Source organism: Neophocaena asiaeorientalis, unplaced genomic scaffold (genome assembly GCF_003031525.2).
Source record: "Neophocaena asiaeorientalis asiaeorientalis breed wild unplaced genomic scaffold, Neophocaena_asiaeorientalis_V1.1 scaffold69, whole genome shotgun sequence".
NCBI classification, from domain to species: domain Eukaryota; kingdom Metazoa; phylum Chordata; class Mammalia; order Artiodactyla; family Phocoenidae; genus Neophocaena; species Neophocaena asiaeorientalis.
This window is the reverse complement of record NW_020174373.1, coordinates 3,687,865-3,708,063: the sequence shown is the minus strand read 5'-3', so window position 1 is coordinate 3,708,063 and position 20,199 is coordinate 3,687,865. Positions and strand designations below refer to the sequence as shown.

Genomic DNA, 20,199 nt, shown 5'->3' with positions numbered 1-20,199 from the left:
GCATTCCTAAGGGTGTTAGGAATGATGGACACATTGATGAGATACGTAAATAGGGTCCCTCTGGGCCTAGAATCGTGCACCCATGGTTTTGCCATATTGGTCTTCCAGAAGCTATCTCAAGGAAGCCGTCCAGATTGAAAGTATAAACGTTGAAGGGTAAACCTGGTGTGATCTCTTTGGGTAATGGAAGGGTTATAATTTTCCACTCTAAGAATAATGGAGCAGCTGCTCTTTAAATGATGTCTTTGGTAAATTGACTGGGTGAGCAGAATGGGGTGAGGGGTACATTGAAATCCAGTATCAGAGTCACCTGAGTTTTTACAAAGTCATCAGCTGCAGGGGATAAACAAGCTGCTCTGAGAATCTCGCCTCTGGGAGCAGAATCCCAAAACACACTAGAGAAGTGGGGAGTGTCATTCTCCCACTGAAGAGGAACCTCAAAGTCCAATATCAGCCTCTACCTCTGGGATATACAGCAGGGGTGTAATAGTTGCTGGATTCCCATAGACTCCTAGGCATCTTAGCGATGTGAGCCTTACTGCAATTCTAAGTTTAAATACGTGAAAACCAGATGTGAACCTGTCACTACACCGACGATTCTCACTTGGTTCCACTTGGTCCTTTATGCTTTTTAGAGATGCACCCCTGTATCCGCCGTTGGAAAACCCAAAGAAGGTCCCGTCACTGATACAGTGCATGATTTACAACACTCCTGGGTTTGGGACCCATGATAACATCAAAGCGTTTGAACTCTGTCTTAAATGTCTACATCTAGCAAATACACACGATCCGTGACCAAACACAGATCGATGAGTCACGACCCCTACCTTTGAGGCTCGGGAGAGAAGGTCGGGTAAACATCTCAAGGGTACTCGGTGCCAGCGCAAAAGCTACAGGACAGCAGGCAGAGAAGACGGCTTTCAGGGGGGTTGGGGCGGATGGATAAGCATTAACCAGGAAGGGAAAAGAAAGGAAGTCCTCCCAGGTTGAGGAAGCTGCAAGCACATGTCACGGCAATGTGTGACGCCCTGCCTGGACCACCAGGGCACCGGGAGGCGTAAGAGAAGAAGGAACGCGGAGGAGGACAGAGAAAGCAAAACTGAGCATCTTTCGGGCATCTCATGAGAGCAACGCCCTCTTGCAATTTCTTCTGTTCCCATGGCTGTGACTGCACGTAGCCCTACAAGCATGGAAAGAAAGATGCGTCTGCTCACTGTTCTGTGGGTGCCAGCGCACGGCGTTCAGGTAGAAGTTGCAGTAGTGGAAGAGGAACTCGTGATCCGAACGATGGCTTCTCCCTTGAAGCAGGGGCATCAGGTCACGCCCATCGATGATCCTGGGGGATAAAGCAGGTGGGCATCAGGGGGCCACATCAGCCTTGGGCTAAAACCTCCCGATGTCTGTGCTGTCCTTCCAGCAAATGGGGGCATGATAGAGCTACAACATGGTAATGAAGTAACCAACCCAGGACACTAACTGACCCACACTGGGCGCCGTATGCAAGGTAGGGAGGCCAGCTCTGCTCGTGCATGAACTCATTTCATCCTCCAAGCAGTACCGTGAGTTGTGACCAGTATCACTCCAGGATGATGGGATGAAGAAATGGAGTGATTCACCCAACTCCACGTGTGTCGTAAGAGCCAATGGGATTGAAACCCAGCTGACTGGGCATCCGTGCTTTCCCCTGCTACTGCTCCTATACCGAGTTTTCTGCCTATTGCCTTGGCAAACAGTGTATTCACAAACTACGGATCTATAGAAAATAAGAATTTCTGACAATCTGAGTTTTTAAAAAAAGATAATATACGGCATGGGGCAATTTAGATTGGATGGACTTCAATGCAAATGAAGTTCTAAGTCCCAGGGACGTGATTTGTAAATAATAATGATGATATTAAATACCCCGAAGATGTAAACGTACTCACATGCATTTACATATCACATATACACATTACACATATGTTTATGTTCTCAAAGGTAAATGTATCTCTTCTATAACTAGGCCGAGAAGGGGAACTTTCCAGATGGTAGGCAATAACTGTATACAACTGCTAAGGAGCAAAATTAAGACTATTTAGATGTTACATAAAGGAAAAAAGCCTATATTGTTTTGAGTGAAACATACATTAATAGCCACGAGAGAAATTGAAGTCGTTGATTACCATTAGGCCACTGCCACCGAAACCTGGGGCAGAAGGCTACTTGGAAGGAGGTAGATTGTTGAACTTGAGGGTTTTCCTTTTCTGATTAAAAACATTCCAAGACAAATATCATATGATATCGCTTATATGTGGAATCTAAAAAAAGGGTACAAATGAACTTATCTACAAAATAGAAATAGAGTCACAGATGCAGAAAACAAACTTATGGTCACCAGGGGTAAAGGTGTGGGCAGAGGGATAAATTGGGAGATTGGGACTGAATATACACATTACTATATATAAAATAGATAACTAATAAGGACCTGCTGTAGAGCACAGGGAACTCTGCTCAGTACTCTAATGAACTATGGGGGAAAGTGTCTTAAAAAGAGCGGATATGTGTATATGTATAACTGAATCACTTTGCTGTACACCTGGAACTAACAGCATTTTACACCAACTACACTCCAACAAAAAACTTTTAAAAAACCCAAAACACTCCATCCCTGGCCCCTCCTACTATGAGGAATTGAGAAACCGGAACTTTAACTTGCTTATATAATGTGGGTAAGCACCCTTGAGAGGTCCTACATCCCTTGAGTTTTTTTTTTTTTTTCTTTTTTCTTTGTGGTTTATTTTGGTGTCGCTAAAAATCCCATCATGTAATTACTGCTGACTGCTTCTCTGGTCCCCACCTTAGTTATTAATCATGCACTCCGTACAAGTCCATGGAACTGAAAATATTCTATTATTGTAAGTTAAAAATAAGAACAAAAGACAGAATTGGCTCACTTTCCAAGCCTGATTCTCATCTTCCATGAGAGGAACAAGGTAGAGAGATGATTCGATCCAGAAGCAGTGTGTTCTCCGAATACTAGTTCTATCCTGTAATGGCCGATATTGTGAATTTCAAGAAAAACTCAGTCCTTAAGATTAGGAGAGCCTAAGTAGGTGGAAAGGAAGCAAGGGATGAGGGGAGAGGGGCAGAGAGGAGGACCTGAGCATAAAAAGCTCCCAGTGGTGAAAACCCTGAAGGTGAGAGATGGGACAGATGGGCCCGACACCTCTCCACCACCTTTAGCTCCACGTGGAGAGAAGGCCTTTCCACGATGGCTCGAGGGTGAGAGTGAATCTCTGTTTCTCTGACTCAATGCCTAGCTCATTTCTTTAAGATGTTTTTCATCATAAACCCACAAAACTCAGCACTTAAGAACCCAGGAGACAGAACTGTTTTCTTAAGATTGGTATTTCATAACTCAACTGGGCCTGATCCCACAAAGGGGGATTTAATGACAAAAAGAACACTGTAAATTTCACAGACTTTTTTTCTGACTTCCAAGCACATGTGTCTCTTTTTTTTAAGGAGGGAAGCAAAGTCTGTTCTGCAAACTTCTTTTTTCTTGCAATGCAGAGACTGATCTCATTTTTGCTTTCCGTCCTATACCTAACGCACCCTTTCCTGGAAGCCGGCAATAAATCACGCTGTGATGGAAACCACTGTTGAACAGTGCTGGAGAAATATGGCTTGTCAAAAAGAGGCTCATTTCTGCCATGAAAAATGGAAAGTGACTCTATTGAGCTAAACTTTTAAACGGTGTCTGAGTTATCAAAATACTTGGGATGGCTGGGGTGGAAATGTTTGTACAACATCACGATTCGTGGCAGAAGGGCCCCTACACTTTCAAAGTGATGCAAAGCATCGCCGCTTCCCTATGGGAATCGTCTGATTGGCCTTTTCTGTAAACAAATTCAACTTTTCATAGCACGTTTGCAGGACAGCCACGGCTACAAAATTGGATGCTTTTTTCCCCTGGTGTCTGCCTGATTCTGTGAAAAATGTGCTCATTTGAGATTGCCTTTAACTTGGAAAGTGAGATGATTCTCTTTGGGCTCCTGACTCATGGCAACCATGGGGATAGTAACAATTCAGTGTCAAGGAGAGTCATGTCTGAATTTCAGGTCAAATTCAAGAGCATGCGATGACGCTCACGTAACTGAAAAGAACATGTTTGGGGAACTTGTTGGGGGGACAGTGACCTCATCCCCCCACGAATGTGCTGTATCTCTCTCAGCTGAGTCAGTGACCCATGTACTTCGGGACGTCCCTCCGACCCACCTGTGCCTGGTCTACTCTGGGGAGGATTTGGGGATCACAGCAGAAGGGAAAGGCTTGGGGGACTGAAAAAGAGGTTAACTTGGGGCACAAGGTGAGTCACTTGTTGCCATATTCAAAACAAGGTGATTCATGGAAGCAACCTAAGTGTCCATCGACACAAGAATGGATAAAGAAGATGTGGCACATATATACAATGGAATATTACTCAGCCATAAAAAGAAACAAAATTGAGTTATTTGTAGTGAGGTGGATGGACCTAGAGTCTGCCGTGCAGAGTGAACTGGGTCGGAAAGAGAAAAACAAATACCATATGCTAACACATATATATGCAATCTAAAAAAAAATGGTTCTGATGAACCTAGGGGCAGGACAGGAGTAAAGATGCAGGTGTAGAGAATGGACTTGAGGACACGGGGTCAGGGTGAAAGGTAAGCTGGGATGAAGTGAGAGAGTAGCACTGACATATATACACTACCAAATGTAAACCAGATAGCCAGTGGGAAGCAGCCACATAGCACAGGGAGATCAGCTCGGCGCTTTGTGACCACCTAGAGGGGTGGGATAGGGAGGGTGGGAGGGAGATGCAATAGGGAGTGGATATGGGGACATATGTATATGTATAGCTGATTCACTTTGCTATACAGCAGAAACTAACACAACATTGTAAAGCAATTATACTCCAAAAAAGATGTAAAACAAACAAACACACAAACAAAAAGGTGATTTTTTTCACTGTAGAGTAGGAAAGTAAACATTTTTAGAAGAAAGTACATAGATCTTTGATAAATTAAAGGGAATCCCAAGTACCCAGAAAGTCTCTTTCATAATTAAAAGTGTTTCCAGCCATAAACATCAAACATTCTGCCATATGTGAATAGAAAGCAAGATCAATTATACGTCACACATACGTGAAGAGTTTCGACTTTTATTCTGCAAAATGGAGGTGAGCTGGGTACAGCTTGCTGTTGTATCTGTAGTGCTCTATGGAAGAAGCCTTTTGTGGTCACCTAGCTAGATGTCAGCAAAATTTACCGGGAGAATCAAGCCACTCCCCTTGCGTTCACCAGACATAAGTGATACCAAGCATTTGGATTTCTTTTCCAAACTTGGAAAAAAGAAATGAAATCGAATTTTCATTATGGAATAGGAGAATTGGGCATTGCAATCTTCATTAAGAGGGAGCATGGTCATAGACTCACTATGGTAATACTCTATCTGCTTGCAAAGATGAGGCTGACAGGTTTTCACTTTAATGTATTTAGGTATTATATTTTTGTTGCCTATCTTTTATAACACAGAGAAAGACTGCCCTCCATTTATGTCCGGAATCAGCTTACTTGGAGACGCAGGGGGAATGATTTTTCTGCATATGCTGGGGTGATGGCCACGGTAGGCATGAAGGAAAGATTCACCACCAAGAGGAACCTCATATAGGCACACCACGGGGTTGAATTAGAGAATTCTCATGGCAGCACTGAGACTCTGCAAAGTGAAAATCTCTATGTGTAACCCTCGGACTGCTGCTCTTTTTACCTAAGCAGAAACTCTGCATCGAAGGGCTTTTCATTTCTCACCAAGCTAGGATTCAAGAACAGCACTTGCTTCTTGAGAATTACAAGGCTGTACTTGAAGAACAGGGGTCTTCTGAACGAAACTCCTCTCGTCCGATGAAAAATGTGGCAAAATGTGAGGGAACCTCATTACGTGATTGTCATACAGCCTGGGTCCAGCTCTCTGAATGTGTTTACTCACCTGAGAAACGTAAATTTAATATTGCTTAAGCAAGAAACCCGGGAAGCTGATTTCCACCCATCTTAGTGGGAGAGAGTTAGGCTGTTTTCTGAAGAGTAGATACCTGTGTATCAGATTTATAGATGGATATGGATATATATGAGGATATTATCCAGATGCTCTTATTGAAAAGTTTTGATGAGGTTTTCGTTATATAGATAACGACATTTTCCGTAAAAGAGCAATAATAAGCTTTTGAGCAGAATTCTCAACCCTCAGCACTCCCAACATATTGGGCTGGATCACTCCTTGCTGGAGGGTGGCATCCTGTATATTGTAGGATGTTTAGCAGCAACCCGGGCCTCTACCCACTAGATGCCAGCAACGTCCCGAGTCAAAACAATCAAAGATGTCTCTAGACATTGATAAACGGCCCCTGGGAGGGACAGTCACCCCAGCTGAGAACCATCCCTTTAGATGGTCAACGTCCCCAGGGCAGACACACAAGGACGTCTTCTAGACCTGGTTGCTAACGTGATCTAAATAGTATATTGTGAGATCATTTTATTCCCATGAGCAACCTGGAAGCAGACTGCCGTTTTCTTATCTGTGCTGTCTCTTGGAGAACAATGACATCTTATAGAGCCTTGGACCCAAACCCATAGTATCATTGGGTTGAGTTGGACCATCAACAGGTGAGATCCATTGAAAGAACCTTCAATACTCAGAATGGGTTCCACTGATGACACTGGCTCGTGCACAAAATGTTTGGGTCAGCTTAGGAGGAAGGCTGCTTCCTTCCTCAATGGGCACGTGGGAGAAAAACAGGATGACTCCCATTAGCCTCAGATTGGGGTGGCTACGAGGTGCCGGCAGCAAGATCTCCCTCTAGGGATCTTCGTCTTTGCCTCTGAACTTTTCCCTTCCCTTGGCTCTTCCCAGTGAGGTGGAAAGCCAGTTAAAGATAGTGTGAAAGCAGGGACTTCCCTGGTGGTCCAGTGGTTAACACTCTGTGCTCCCAATGCAGGGGGCCCGGGTGCGATCCCTGGTCAGGGAACTAGATCCCACATGCGTGCCGCAACTAAGAGTTCGCATGTCACAACTAAGAAGTCTGCATACCGTGACTAAAGACCTGGCACAGCCAAATAAATAAATGTTTTAAAAATAATAAAAATATAAAGATACTGTGAAAGCAGAGAGTACCGACGAATTTAATATCACGAACCATGAGAGAAAAATGTACTTAATGATATCTGAACACTTAGTGTACGCGGGTCATGGAACTATTCAGATTTATTCCAAGGGAAAGAACCAGGGCCAAAGAGCAAGTAAAATAAGGAGTGAGAGTTTGAGTTTTCTGTAAGAAAAGACTTTTGATGAGTTATTCCTGCCAAGTTTTCTGTCATTAGAGGGGAAGAAGAGTTTGATTGGAATAGCAGCTCTTAGAAGCCCCTTCAGCCCTCATAGTGATGAATCTGAGCCCAGATGGATGTGAAACGTGTAAGTGGAAACAACTCTACTGCCCTACCTGTTACCTCTCAATATGGCGGGTGAAACAAAAATGGCAAGTATTCATGCATCTCTACTCTGCACTTGACATGCTCTAGTGCTTGCCATCCTGTACAACTGTGCACCCATTTGCAGGAGAAGAAATCAAGGCCCAGGAACTTCAATGCTTCAGCAGCAGTGAAGCCACAGCAGTATCGCTCCGGGAATCTCTGCTCTTCTCTGAAGCATCAGCTACCCTGAGACGGTGTGGTCCAGCGACCCACAGGGATGCCTGAGACCTATGAGGAGGTTTATGAGATCAAACCGTCTTTGCAGTAATTCAAAATGTTATTTGCCTTTTGTACCCCCACTCTTTCATGAGCTTACGGTGGGTTTCCCCAGTGGCTCCATTATCACTCTGTCAGCCAATGCAATGTGTGCTTGGGCCCTCTTGCATTTAAAAACTTTTATTTCCAAGTTTAATTGCTCATATGACAAACACTGATAGATACCGCCCACAGAAACACAACATCTTTGGGCTCCTGGATCTGGGAAGAGTGTACATGAATCTCGAGACCACAAAGTTTGAGAAGGGCTGAAGTCTACAATTCTGCCTTTCCCATCTGTGTGTGTGTATGTGTGTGTGTGTGTGTGTGCGCGTGTACTTTGAGAGGAAGGTATACCTAATGCAGAAATTTGAAAAAAAGAAAAAAAATGAAGAGTGAACCAAGGTTGCGTCCAATGGGAGGTGAGTAAACCTCTCCGTGGACTCAGCTCTGGCTCAGCTGTTGTTTTCGTCTCTGGTTTCCAGTTTCCTCTTGGTTCTGTCGGCAGCTGAATTTGAACAAGATTTGCAGCCCGTGTGCCTGCCGTCACCCTGGATTGCCACCCAACTAATGAAAACAATGAATCAGTGTGCCTCACTTAGAACTCTTCAGATTGGTAATAACACTTAAGGAGAAACCACTGGCAATGCCGTCAGAAGTTGTATTTAAATTCAAGAGAAAGACATTTCATTTAGAACTCGCTAAATGAAGACGTGCTGGGAAAAAAGCAGCCTGACTAGGCACCCAACTGCCTTTCTCGCTGCTGCAGCAAAGAGCTGGTGAACAGGGCCAGGGGGAGAGGTGTGGGACGAAACAAGGGAGGTTAGAGGGCATCTGCCCAGCTGCCCTTCTGCAAGCCGATGATGGGCACAGATGAGAGAGAGAGAGAGAGAGACAGAGACAGAGAGAGAGAGAGAGACAGAGAGGAGAGAGAGGGAGGGGGAGAGGTTCCATGGAATGCCAAAAGAGGGAGGCTCAGTTAAAGATGGTCCATCCCATAGGATTTCCCCGGTGGCACAGTGGATAAGACTCCATGCTCTCAATGCAGGGGACCCGGGTTCAATCCCTGGTCAGGGAACTAGATCCCACATGCATGCTGCAACTAAGAGTTCACATGCCACAACTAAGGAGCCCGTCTGCCACAACTAAGGAGCCCACGTGCTACAACTTAGGAGCCAGCGAGCCCCAACTAAGGAGCCTGTCTGCTGCAACTAAGACCTGGTACAACCAAATAAATGAATAAATAAACAAATATTAAAAAAATAAAAAGATTGTCCATCCCCTTCAGGCTTTGGACTTTATTTCCCACTGAGATAACAGGATGGACAGAGCAGTGTTTACATTGCTGGACCCACCAGTAAGTCCCATAACTGGGCGTGGATAAAGGGTCCAGCCGGAAGTAGCATATGTCACCGTGCAGGCGAATTGGAACACCCTTGCCCACAAAATCCGAAGGAGACTGCCCCGAGCACCTGGGAGTCACAGTACCTGTCTTCCGGCAGAGGGGACCCCGCAAGTTTGGCCACCGTCGGGAAGATGTCCATATTGCTTGTTGGCTCATCGATCTCCAGCCCAGCCTGGATCACCCCTGGCCATCGGAGGATGCCTGGAACCCGGATGCCTCCTTCCCAGTTGTTGGCTTTTCCCCCTAAAATGCCGAAGGAGAGGCATCAAGGAGATTTATACGTCTTTCCAACACGTACCTCAATGCACTCTTCAATGCTTAATGTGGGGTGGCCGATTTGGAAGAACCTAGTGATTTAATGACATGGATTCAATGAGAATTTCACAAGCAATACTGTATCTCTTGTGGTGAAGAATATATATCGGGTTGGCCAAGAAGTTCGTTTGGGTCTTTCCATAAAATGTTACAGAAGAACCCAAACACACTTCTTGGCCAACCCAATATACATATATATATATATATGTCAGGGTCTCTACATGCATGACACACGGCCAGCATTGCCTGGTGGACACAAGTGCTGACTCTGTCATCAGGGAGACTCAAATCTCGCAGCAACAAAGACTTCTAACAATGTTTCTGGAGTCATGGGGTTCAAATTCCACTTCTACTTTTTACTGCTGGTAGGAGGCAAAATAATGGCACCTCCAAATGCCCACTTGCAACCCCTGGAATCTGGGGATACGGTACCTTATCCGACAGAAGGAGAGATTATTCTGGATTATGGGAGTGGGTCGAATATAACATGAGACTCTTTATAAGGGAAAGAGGGAAGCAGGGAAATTGGCATCAGAGCAGCTGAGGCTGTAGTCAGAGAGACTGGAAGATGCTACGTCACTGGCTCTGAACAGAGAGAAAGGTGCCCCAAGCCAAGGCATGCAGGTGGCCTCTCCCCGAGAGCCTTCATAAAGGAACACAGCTCTGTGGACACCTTGATTTTAGCCCTTGTGGACCCAGTTTGGACATCGGACCTGCAGAAATGTAAGATCATCCATTTGTGTTGTGCTGAGCCACCAAACTGGTGGTGAATTCTTGCAGCAGCCCTAGGCAATGAAAACACCAGCTCTGTGCCCTTGGGGACATGGATCCACCGGCTGTGCCACACGTTCCAGATGTGTCAGATGTGAGTATTTCACGGGATTATGATCCCCAGACCGAGAGACAGGAGACCACCGACCATAGCCATTTTCTTCATTGCTGTTACTTGATTACTGGCGTAGCTCTTACTGTTTAGTTGGGAAAACGAGCTTTGCACGTATGAGGCAATTCGAAAATAACTAAATAGAGCATGAAAGGAGTATCAGGAGGGGCTGGAGGGGTGAGCTGGGAGTGGGTCACAATGTCAACAGAAGATGCTCCCCAGGGTCTCTCACTAATGGTCCTTGGGGAAGGGAGACAGTAGCACGGCGGCCTTGGGCTCAAAGAGGCCAGAGATGCTGGATCCCTCCAGCAGGGAGCCCGCGGATGGATGGAGAAACAGACATGCTGCTTCCCCAGGAGTAGTTCCCCATGACTTTGTAACAAGCTGTGCATAACTCTGATTGCAGGCCAACAAAAAGCACAGAGGATGCCTCTTCCCTGGGAACACGGGTCCTGAGGCAACAGACTTTGAGTTGGTTTGCGAAGGAGAAATAGGGTTAGCAGAGAAGGACAGGGGATTGCAAGGGAGATACAGGAAAAACAGGTGAAGGAGTGTGAATTCTCTCTGAAAATGTCTGAACAGAGAAAAGAGCATGGTCTAAATTTAAAATTTGGTCGAGTAATTGTCAAATGAACGCATTTAACATCCCGGTGGCACTTGGCCGTGATAGGAAGCCACAGACAGACGATGGCTGAGTTAATCTCTCCAGGACTGTGCAGAGAAAATTCTTCTGCCATTCACTCCGAGACTCTCGTTAGGAACAGCTGTCTCTAAACCACGCTTCTATTTATTTTTGTCTTTGCACATGCTGCCACCCTGCAGGTCAAATGCCTGTGAATGGCAAGGGCATATGCTTGTCATTCTTTTGCTTGATGTGGGCACAGAGTTTTATGCGATACCCTATTTGTCATTTTTTTGTCCTCTTGGGCATCTCCCCGCCCGATAACACTGGTTCCCTGGATTGATGGGAATCGCAAGGAAGCACGCGACGAATCTAATTCACACTAAAGTCTTTCTCATCCAAGATGCTATAGTTTACACCCTCCTCGATGTATTCAGTCCAGGGACTAAAACCCCACCAATTATAGATGGGAGATGTGACAAAACCGCCCAGGTTCTATCACACTATCATCCACCTGCTATCGGGGCAAAAACAAAGAGCAGCCATCTGCTCATGTCACTGCTTGAAGGTAAAGAACTGAAGAACACCCTTAAGTTAACTGATCCGGTTTCAAAAGCTAAAGGTGACTATTTAAGCAAGACAGCAAACGGCTAAATCATCTGAGCCAGGGGGTGGCACGTGTTTCCTTTGAAAAGCCAGGGAGTAACGATTTTAGGTGGTTTGGGTGGCTTGCCCAACTCCTCAGAAGCAGGAGGGCCAGACACCAACAAATCAACATGGCTGTGTTTCAGGGAAACTTGATCTACAAAATGAGGCATCAGGCTGGATCTGGCCCAAATGCCATAGTTTACTGAGCCCTGCTCTCTTTCTTTCTCTTTTTTTTTTTTTTAATTGGAGTATAGTTGATTTACAATGCTGTGTTAGTTTCTGCTGTACAGCAAAGTGAATCTGTTATACATATACATATATCCACTCTTTTTTTAGATTCTCTTCCCCCATAGGTCATTACAGAGTATTGAGTAGAGCTCCCTGTGCTCTACAGCAGGTCCTTATTTGTTATCTATTTTAGATATAGTAGTGTGTATGTGTCAATCCCAATCTCCCAATTTATCCCCTGCCCTTACCCCCTGGTAACCGTAAGTTTCTTTCTGACATCTGTGACTCTATTTCTGTTATGTAGATAAGTTCATTTGTAGCCCTTTTTTAAATTTTTTGATTGATAGATTCCACATATAGAGCCCTGCTCTTAAAGTTACTGAATTTAGATTTGGGGAGTAGGGTGCGTGCATCAGCCCTGACCATACTCCGTAATATTAACTCCTTCAGTGTTAGGGGGGAAATGTCACCGCAACTTCCACTGATGATTTTTGTTTTTAAAATTTTTTTTGCGGTACGTGGGCCTCTCACTGTTGTGGCCTCTCCCGTTTTGGAGCACAGGCTCCGGACACGCAGGCTCAGCGGCCATGGCTCACGGGCCCAGCCGCTTCGCGACATGTGGGATCTTCCCGGACTGGGGCACGAACCCGTGTCCCCTGCATCGGCAGGCAGACTCCCAACCACTGCGCCACCAGGGAAGCCCTAATTTTTCACTTAATTGGACTCCTTCATATCTTCTGCAAGAATGAAAAACTGAAGAATCTCTCCTTCAGCCTGAAATGTAAAGTAACCACATCCTGGCTCTGGCCCACCCTGCCAATACCATTCCTTAGTTGAGCTGAGTCTCACCTAAGTGCCCCAGCAAACAACTCATCCTATCCCACCTTCTGCAAAGTTCTGTTGCTGTTTTCTCTGCCAGGATTTCCCCCCAACCCCCAATCATTTCTATAAACCCTCGAAAGCCTGCATAAGACGCTCTTCCTATTTAATCAAGGCTTCTACAACCACTACCACATGTAATGTCTTCCTACTCTCCATTTCCTAGGCATTTTTCAAGGTTCTCGTTTATGGAATGTGTGACAATCAATGTGATCCCATCTCATCCTCCAAGCGGGACCAAGAGTACTTGAGAAGAAACTCTAATCGACTGTTGAATCAACTGCGGTCCACAGCGTAATACCTTCCAAATAGAGAAGGTCCAATATATGCAGTGAATGAACGAAAGAATGGATGAATTGATGCAGAGTATTCCTGGGGGAAACAAAAAAGAGAACCTTACAGATGGGAGTGGTTATAAACTCCTGTTTCCAACCTCTTTTGGTCCCTTAACTTTGCTAGGCTTTTTCATTTCCCTAACCTGTTGCATTCCGAAAGTTCTCTCCTCCAGAGTCTTACCCAACAAGCTCATCTTCTTAGTCTCACTGTGCATTCCATCCAGGAAAATGAGCTCGATTAGCACGAAATACATCAACGCCCTGCCCTCCCAGACCTCAGTTTATCCACCGATGTCACATCCCCAACCATATGCCCCTCCAGGCAACCTTGGCCTCCGTCACCCACAGACCACATCACTCCCACCTGCTCCGTCTCAAAAGTGAGTGATCCAAACACTCTATTATCTAACCACAAACCTCTGCTTACCAATACAGCTTTCTCAGCCTTGGGCCCAAACTCTGCAATATCGAACCCTGTCGTACCACGGTCACACGTTTTGCCCAAGAAAACCCAATGCAGTCATCTCGTCGAGGACTGCGATCATTCAGTAGTTCAGTTTTCTACTTAAGTGGACAGTCCCAATTGTTCCAAATGACACTTCAATTTTCGGGACGTTTGCTAACTTTATCCTATGTGGTCCCGATGACCAGCTCAGATCATGCAATATACCATTTCCATCACATTCTTGCCAGAAGACTGGATCCCAGAGAACCTCTGACACATGTTCGTGCCTTCCCAGTACGATGCCAGCCCTCAATGAAAATATCTATCTGTTCTCTGTAAATCGAGACCTTCTCAACTTTGCACATCTGGTTAACGTGACCAAATGGGGTCCCTTCCTGTTTCTGGAATCCAGTGTTCCCCACCTGCAGCTGGCATGTCAACCCTCCCCCAGAATACTACTTGTCACCCCCATGCCCTGCCCTACCCCGCCTTCAGTAGGTAACTCTGTTTCCTTCTGCAGAGAGGAAACAGAAGGCTTCATTTGGGAACACCTTCAAATTCCAGCCACTATCCCTTCTCATTGCACCAGCATCGGCTCTCCGCATTCCCTGCCAGACTAGACAAGGTCCCTCCTCCTGGCAAAGATCAATCCTCCTACATGTTGGGTCTCATTTCCCACCATCTTCTCAGAAATCTGACATTCTCAGGTGTCCCCTGTACCTTCACAATCCGTCTACTGAAGCTGACTTGAGAGAATGAAATACACTCCAACCTTCCCCATGACAAACAACCCCTTTCACAGCCCATCTCCCTGCACAGACACATTTCTGAAAAGAATCTGAGAAACTGCTCACCTTCCGGCCCCCTTCTATCCAGCCAGCCTCTGCCCCTCGCTCTCCACCGAAAATACTCATAGGAACATCACATGTATAATATACACAATGGATCCTTGGGGTCTACATTCTACTTGACTGTTTATCAGCATCCATTTCTACAAACCATATTCTTCCCTGGATCTTCCCTCCCCGCCCCCACCCTCAGTTTTCTTCTTATTCCCCTGTCACTCTCTCTGTATCTCCTTTGTTGGATCATCATCTCCTGTATCACCTTTTATGTTCGGCTTGGTCCCTGACCCTCTTCTCTTCTTACACTAAAGGATCCCATACACCAACCCAATACAGGTCTCTGCCCAGGAGTCCTAATTCCTAAAGGGAACCTCTGTCTAGCGAATCATACCAGCCAAACACGGAAGAGACAGCTTTGACGTCCTCCCTTCCCTCAAACCCAATATCTAATCAATCACCAATACCAATGGGTTTACCAATACAAGCACGTTGATTCACTGCCCACTTCATTGAGTTAAACCACTGATCCTTCAAACCTAAGCTCAAGTGGTTTTTCATTTACATATTCACTCAAAAATAATTTCTTACAATATGTCAGGCACTATTCCAGCTTCTAAGAATACAGATGTGAGTAGAATACGTCTGGATCGTAGTTCTTGCACTCTGGCAGACGACAGTATTCCTTGCCCTCACTAAGGGCACTGAGGACACACTTTGCAGTACTGACTTCTTAGTCATCTCAACAGTCTTCTACGATGTTCCTATAATAACAATCCTATTATTCAAATTCTAAAGACAAGGGAACCAAGTTGCTGCCTGGGAGTCGTAAATCCTCAAAGTACTTCTATCTACCCAATCACACCAGCCAAACACATGAGACATCTTATGTTACCCCTCACCTCATCCTTATTCTCACTGCTTTACCCTTTCCTTAGAGTGGATTTGGGTGATATTCTCGACCTCCAATTTTAACTACTACCCAAATGGCAATAACTATATATGTATACACACACACACACACACACACACATATATACAAATATATATAAACACACAATATATATACACATATTTCTATCTATCTACCTATGTCTGTTCATCTATCTCTATCTATCTATCTATCTAGGTAGCTATCTATCTATCTATCTATCTATCTACCTACCTACCTACCTATGTCTATCCATCCATCCATCCATGCATCATATCTATCTATCTATCTATCTATCTATCTATCTATCTATCCATCCCTATCTGTCTGTCTATCTATCTACTTCATTCTATCAGACACACTAACGTGGATGTAGGGTACCTTTCATCAGCTACATCGCCCAGTATCCCTTGTTGACACCTTCATCTCTTATAGCAACCTTGAGCTGCTTTTTTGTTCCCTGTAAAGCATCTCACTCCTGCCTGGAATGAACTCTCCACCTCTCCTCTCCCAGCCAACACTCCCAAGCATCAGCCTGCAAAAGGTCCACGTCTCCTGGGAAGTTCTCTGAATTCCCAGGTTGGGGGAACAACGTCTAATCGTCCCCTCTCAGAGCTTCCTTTCTAGTTTGTTATTCTGAAACCATCTCCTTAGATGTCCATCTCAACCAAAGAATATGAGCTACTAGAGGCTGGGGACCCTATATTCGCTGTCGTCATGTCCTAGAAGCCGGCCCCGAGCCTGCCATACTATGGAGGTTCAATATGCGTGCTTCTCAGTGGAATTTAACTGAAGGAATGAACTGCTAGGTGAGGATAACATGTGAGCTTCTTTCAAAGAGGAAAAGCCTGGGGAAGCCTGGGGGATGCCTCCTGGCACACAAGTCCTGATACCAGCAAGACCAGACAGCTTTGCCCTCTCTTGGGGAGCTGATGAAAATGTTTGCTAAAATCTGAAGAATGAACCTGAATGCAACCACCCCCCAATAAACTACCAGAGCCTCTTGCTGGGTTTTTTTTTTTTTTTTTTTTTCTCCAACAAAAGCATCCGTTGCTCTGAAAGCCGTGTGACTGCCTGAGGCAAAGAGCCGCCAAACTCAGTGACCGTAAGAAGCAACTCCTAAGCCACATAGACTCCAGCCAACCAGTGGCTTTTGGAATTTGCACTGCAAGGAAAACGGCAGTGCCTTCCTTGCAGGCATCAGGGAATTCGGAAAGCATTTCTCTGCACGTGGAGAAAGTCTACGTTCATGAACGCTCAGGAAAATATGATTTTCAGCCCTCACACCCAACCAATGCTTCTGCAGAAGCCATCTATAGAGTTAATTTACCCACTCCATTGACATTTATTACTTGCCTTTACGCAGAGTAAAAGGGAGGCGGGGGGTTGAGGGGGGAGCCTCCTGCTGGGTGACCTTGACTTGGGAGAGGAATGAAAAGGAAGCCAGAGCTAGGAGTACGATGTTCTCATCCGAGACTTCGGGGAATTTTCAGCTGTGAGGAAGAGGATGGAAACTCTAAACTCTAAGAAAATCTTAGGGAAGTTTTTCTGGTCCCAGCTAAGGGAGGATATTTTAGGGAAAAGGTGAAAATAAGTTTACAAATATTACATGCTAGGGAGGGTGTGGAGAAAAGGGAACCCTCCTACACTGTTGGTGAGAAGGTACTTTGGTGCAGCCACTATGGAGAACAGTCTGGATGTTCCTTAGAAAACTAAAAATAGAGCTACCATATGATCCAGCAATCCAACTCCTGGGCCTATATCCAGACAAAACTGTAATTCAAAAAGATACAGGCACCCCTATGTTCATAGAAGTACTAGCCACAATAGCCAAGACATGGAAAACAACCTAATGTCCATCGACAGGTGAATGATAAAAGAAAATGTGATATATGTGTATAATGAAATAGTACTCAGCCATAAAAAAGAATAAAATAATGCCATTTGCAGCAACATGCGTGGACCTGAAGATTATCATACTAAGTGAAGCCAGACAGAGGAAGACAAATACCATATGATATCACTTATATATGGAATTTAAAACATGACACAAATGAACTTATCTGTGAAACAGAAACAGACTCACAGATATAGAGAACAAACTTATGGTTACCAAAGGGGAAAGTGGGGGAGGGATAAATTAGGAGTTTGGGATTAACAGATACACACTACTTTACATAAAATAGATAAACAGGGCTTCCCTGGTGGCGCACTGGTTAAGAATCTGCCTGCCAATGCAGGGGACATGGGTTCGAGCCCAGATCTGGGAAGATCCCACATGCCGCAGAGCAACTGGGCCTGTGCACCACAACTACTGAGCCTGCGCTCTAGAGCCCATGAGCCACAACTACTGAGCCCACGTGCCACAACTGCTGGAGCCCATGCTCTGCAACAAGAGAAGCCACCGCAATGAGAAGCCCGTGCACCGCAATGAAGAGTAGCCCCCGCTCACCGCAACTAGAGAAAGCCCGCGCGCAGCAATGAAGACCCAGTGCAGCCAAAAATAAATAAATAAAATAAATCAGTTTTTTAAAAAAGTTAAAAAAAATAGATAATCAACAAGGTCCTACTGTATAGCACAGGGGACTATACTCAATATTTTGTAATAACCTGTAAGGGAAAAGAATCTGAAAAAAATAGATATATGTGTGTGTATAAATGAATCACTTTGCTGTACATCTGAAACAAACACAACATTGTAAATCAACTATATTTCAATTAGAAAAAAAAGAGAGAGAGAAAAAACTAGTAGTGTCACTATCCCCTCAACCCCACAAAATTTAATTAATTTTTTGAAATGCAGACTACAGCAGAATCTAATGTTCCTCCGATTAAAAGGGATTAGCTGTTGAACTCTGTGTCGTGATTTAATCACAGCCATTCTACCAAGGTGGTCCGTAGATTTCATTAGTGAAACAGACTGAGGAATACAGAGGGACCACTGAGCTCAAATAGTATAGATTTTTCTTTTTTTAGGGGAAGGATGAATAATGACCCCTAAAGATGTCCATGTTGGAATCCTTGGAACCTTTGAATTGTACCTTGTTTTCTGAAAAAGGGACTTTGTAGATATGATTACATTACTGATGGTGTGATGGGGAGATTATCGTGGATTATCTCGGGGGTCCCCTAAGTGACAGTAGGAGTGCCCTTAGTAGAGTGAGGCAGGATGGGATGTGACTAGAGAAGAGAAGGCCATGTGAGGAAGTATAGATCTTTTGGAGCAGTTCTGATGAAGACTGCAAATCAGGATTGTTCTGAAAGGATGCTCTTTCGATCAGTGAGCTCAAACGGTGTGATTTCTCTGTGTTTGCATAAATCATAGGAGTGCATGCAAGTTCACAGCTTTAGAAAACAAGGCGTCTTGACACTGAGAAGTCTTTGGTCATTCCCCATAGCTAGAAGGAAGCCGCATCTTTTTTTTTTTGAGCATCATACCGTTAACAATGTTTCACTGGGAACTTGATTTCAACTAAACTTGACAAAGGGATAATGCTTTGCAACAGAGTGGTGGCTGAGCTATTAATGCAGTGTCAGACACCGATGGTAGTTCTAGCATTCAAACAAAGTATGTCTAACACGTCCAATATGTTTCTCAAAAAAACAAAAAAACAGGGAGCAGCTGTGAGCCTGCTCTTCAGATTGTATGAGAAGCCCAGTTCCAAGGCATCATTCAGGCCTTGGACACTCTCTTTCTGACTCATCCTCACCATCCACTTATGTCTCTGAAGAGTCAGCCATCGACGCAAAATGCCAATACATCTCCTTCTTTTGATCATCAGGCTCCCTCAGATTCATCGCTGGTGGTCATCTGGTCACCTGTCCCTGAACCAAAGCTCCGTCGCACCATATATGTGACTTTCTTAAATAACGTATTACTTGCTAACCACTTCTATTACTGTGATTTATGTACATGTCTCGGCAGCAGCCACTAAGCAAATCTGGAACCTAACAGACCCTCACCGGGGGAATGAATGGACGGGGGAGCCAGTGCATGAAATGCAGTCTGTGACTCCATCTCGAGAGACACTATCATGTATAAAATAACATAAAAACAACTCTCCGCACACAGTCCATAACCTCAAGGAAATACGACGAAAGCACCTCATCTTACTCTACAGGAATACATACTTTCACTTCTCGCTCCTCGAAAATAAGACTGAATAGAGGAGGGCTGGCTGAAAGAGTGGGTTAATCCTGTTCCGAGTAGAGACACCTGCTCAGTCATTTCACCCGTGCTGAGTATCAGTCGTGTGTCCTGCACTGGGGAGGGAACGATGACAAGCAAAGGAAGTGGTATGAACATCCAGCGAGGTTGTCCAGACCCGCACTGAACAGGAATCCTTCCCTCCTGGGTTCCAGGTAACCGAAGGTGTAAACAAAGGTCCCGGCCCCCCAGTGCTCAGAATTTGAAAGGACTCAGATGTGCATGTCGAGGATGTAAGTAGAAGTATAAGGTTTCACAGGCCACGTGCTGCCATCGGGATGGGTGACAGACTGCCTTTTCGCCGTCTGTTTGGTTCAGGACTGGTGTGATCTGGTGTTACCCCATTCCTGCCAGTTTGCAGAGTAAGCCATGTGCTTCTCTCCTCATCCCAGCTCTACTGAGGAGGGTATGTGGTTGGGAGAGTGGAAAGAGCTCGAGGTAGAAGGATAAGAGCTCAAGCACACCCTGGCTACCTCCTTCCCAGCCTGGTCTCCTTTGGGAACATTTCTGGGGCCCTGCTGGCCGAGTGAGGCTCTCCTTGCTGTATGCACCACTGGCATCTTGTACCAAGAATGTCGACACCCTTGTCAAATCGCATGGGCCTCCTCAGGCTTCCTCCCACGACCCCCACCCAACCACCCAACCAAACAACTAACC

General features: G+C 45.1%; 1 protein-coding gene across 2 annotated transcripts in view; it reads right to left on the bottom strand.

Moving 5' to 3' along the window:
* STS (steroid sulfatase) overlaps nt 1-20,199 on the bottom strand; it is a 180,439-nt gene that overhangs the window by 12,467 nt on the left and 147,773 nt on the right. For both annotated transcript variants that reach the window (XM_024756278.1, XM_024756277.1), the window contains 2 exons: nt 9,291-9,450; nt 1,215-1,336 (listed from right to left, as the gene is read on the bottom strand). In XM_024756278.1, the coding sequence (XP_024612046.1) occupies nt 1,215-1,336; nt 9,291-9,450 (282 nt within the window). The remainder of the gene's footprint in view (nt 1-1,214; nt 1,337-9,290; nt 9,451-20,199) is intronic.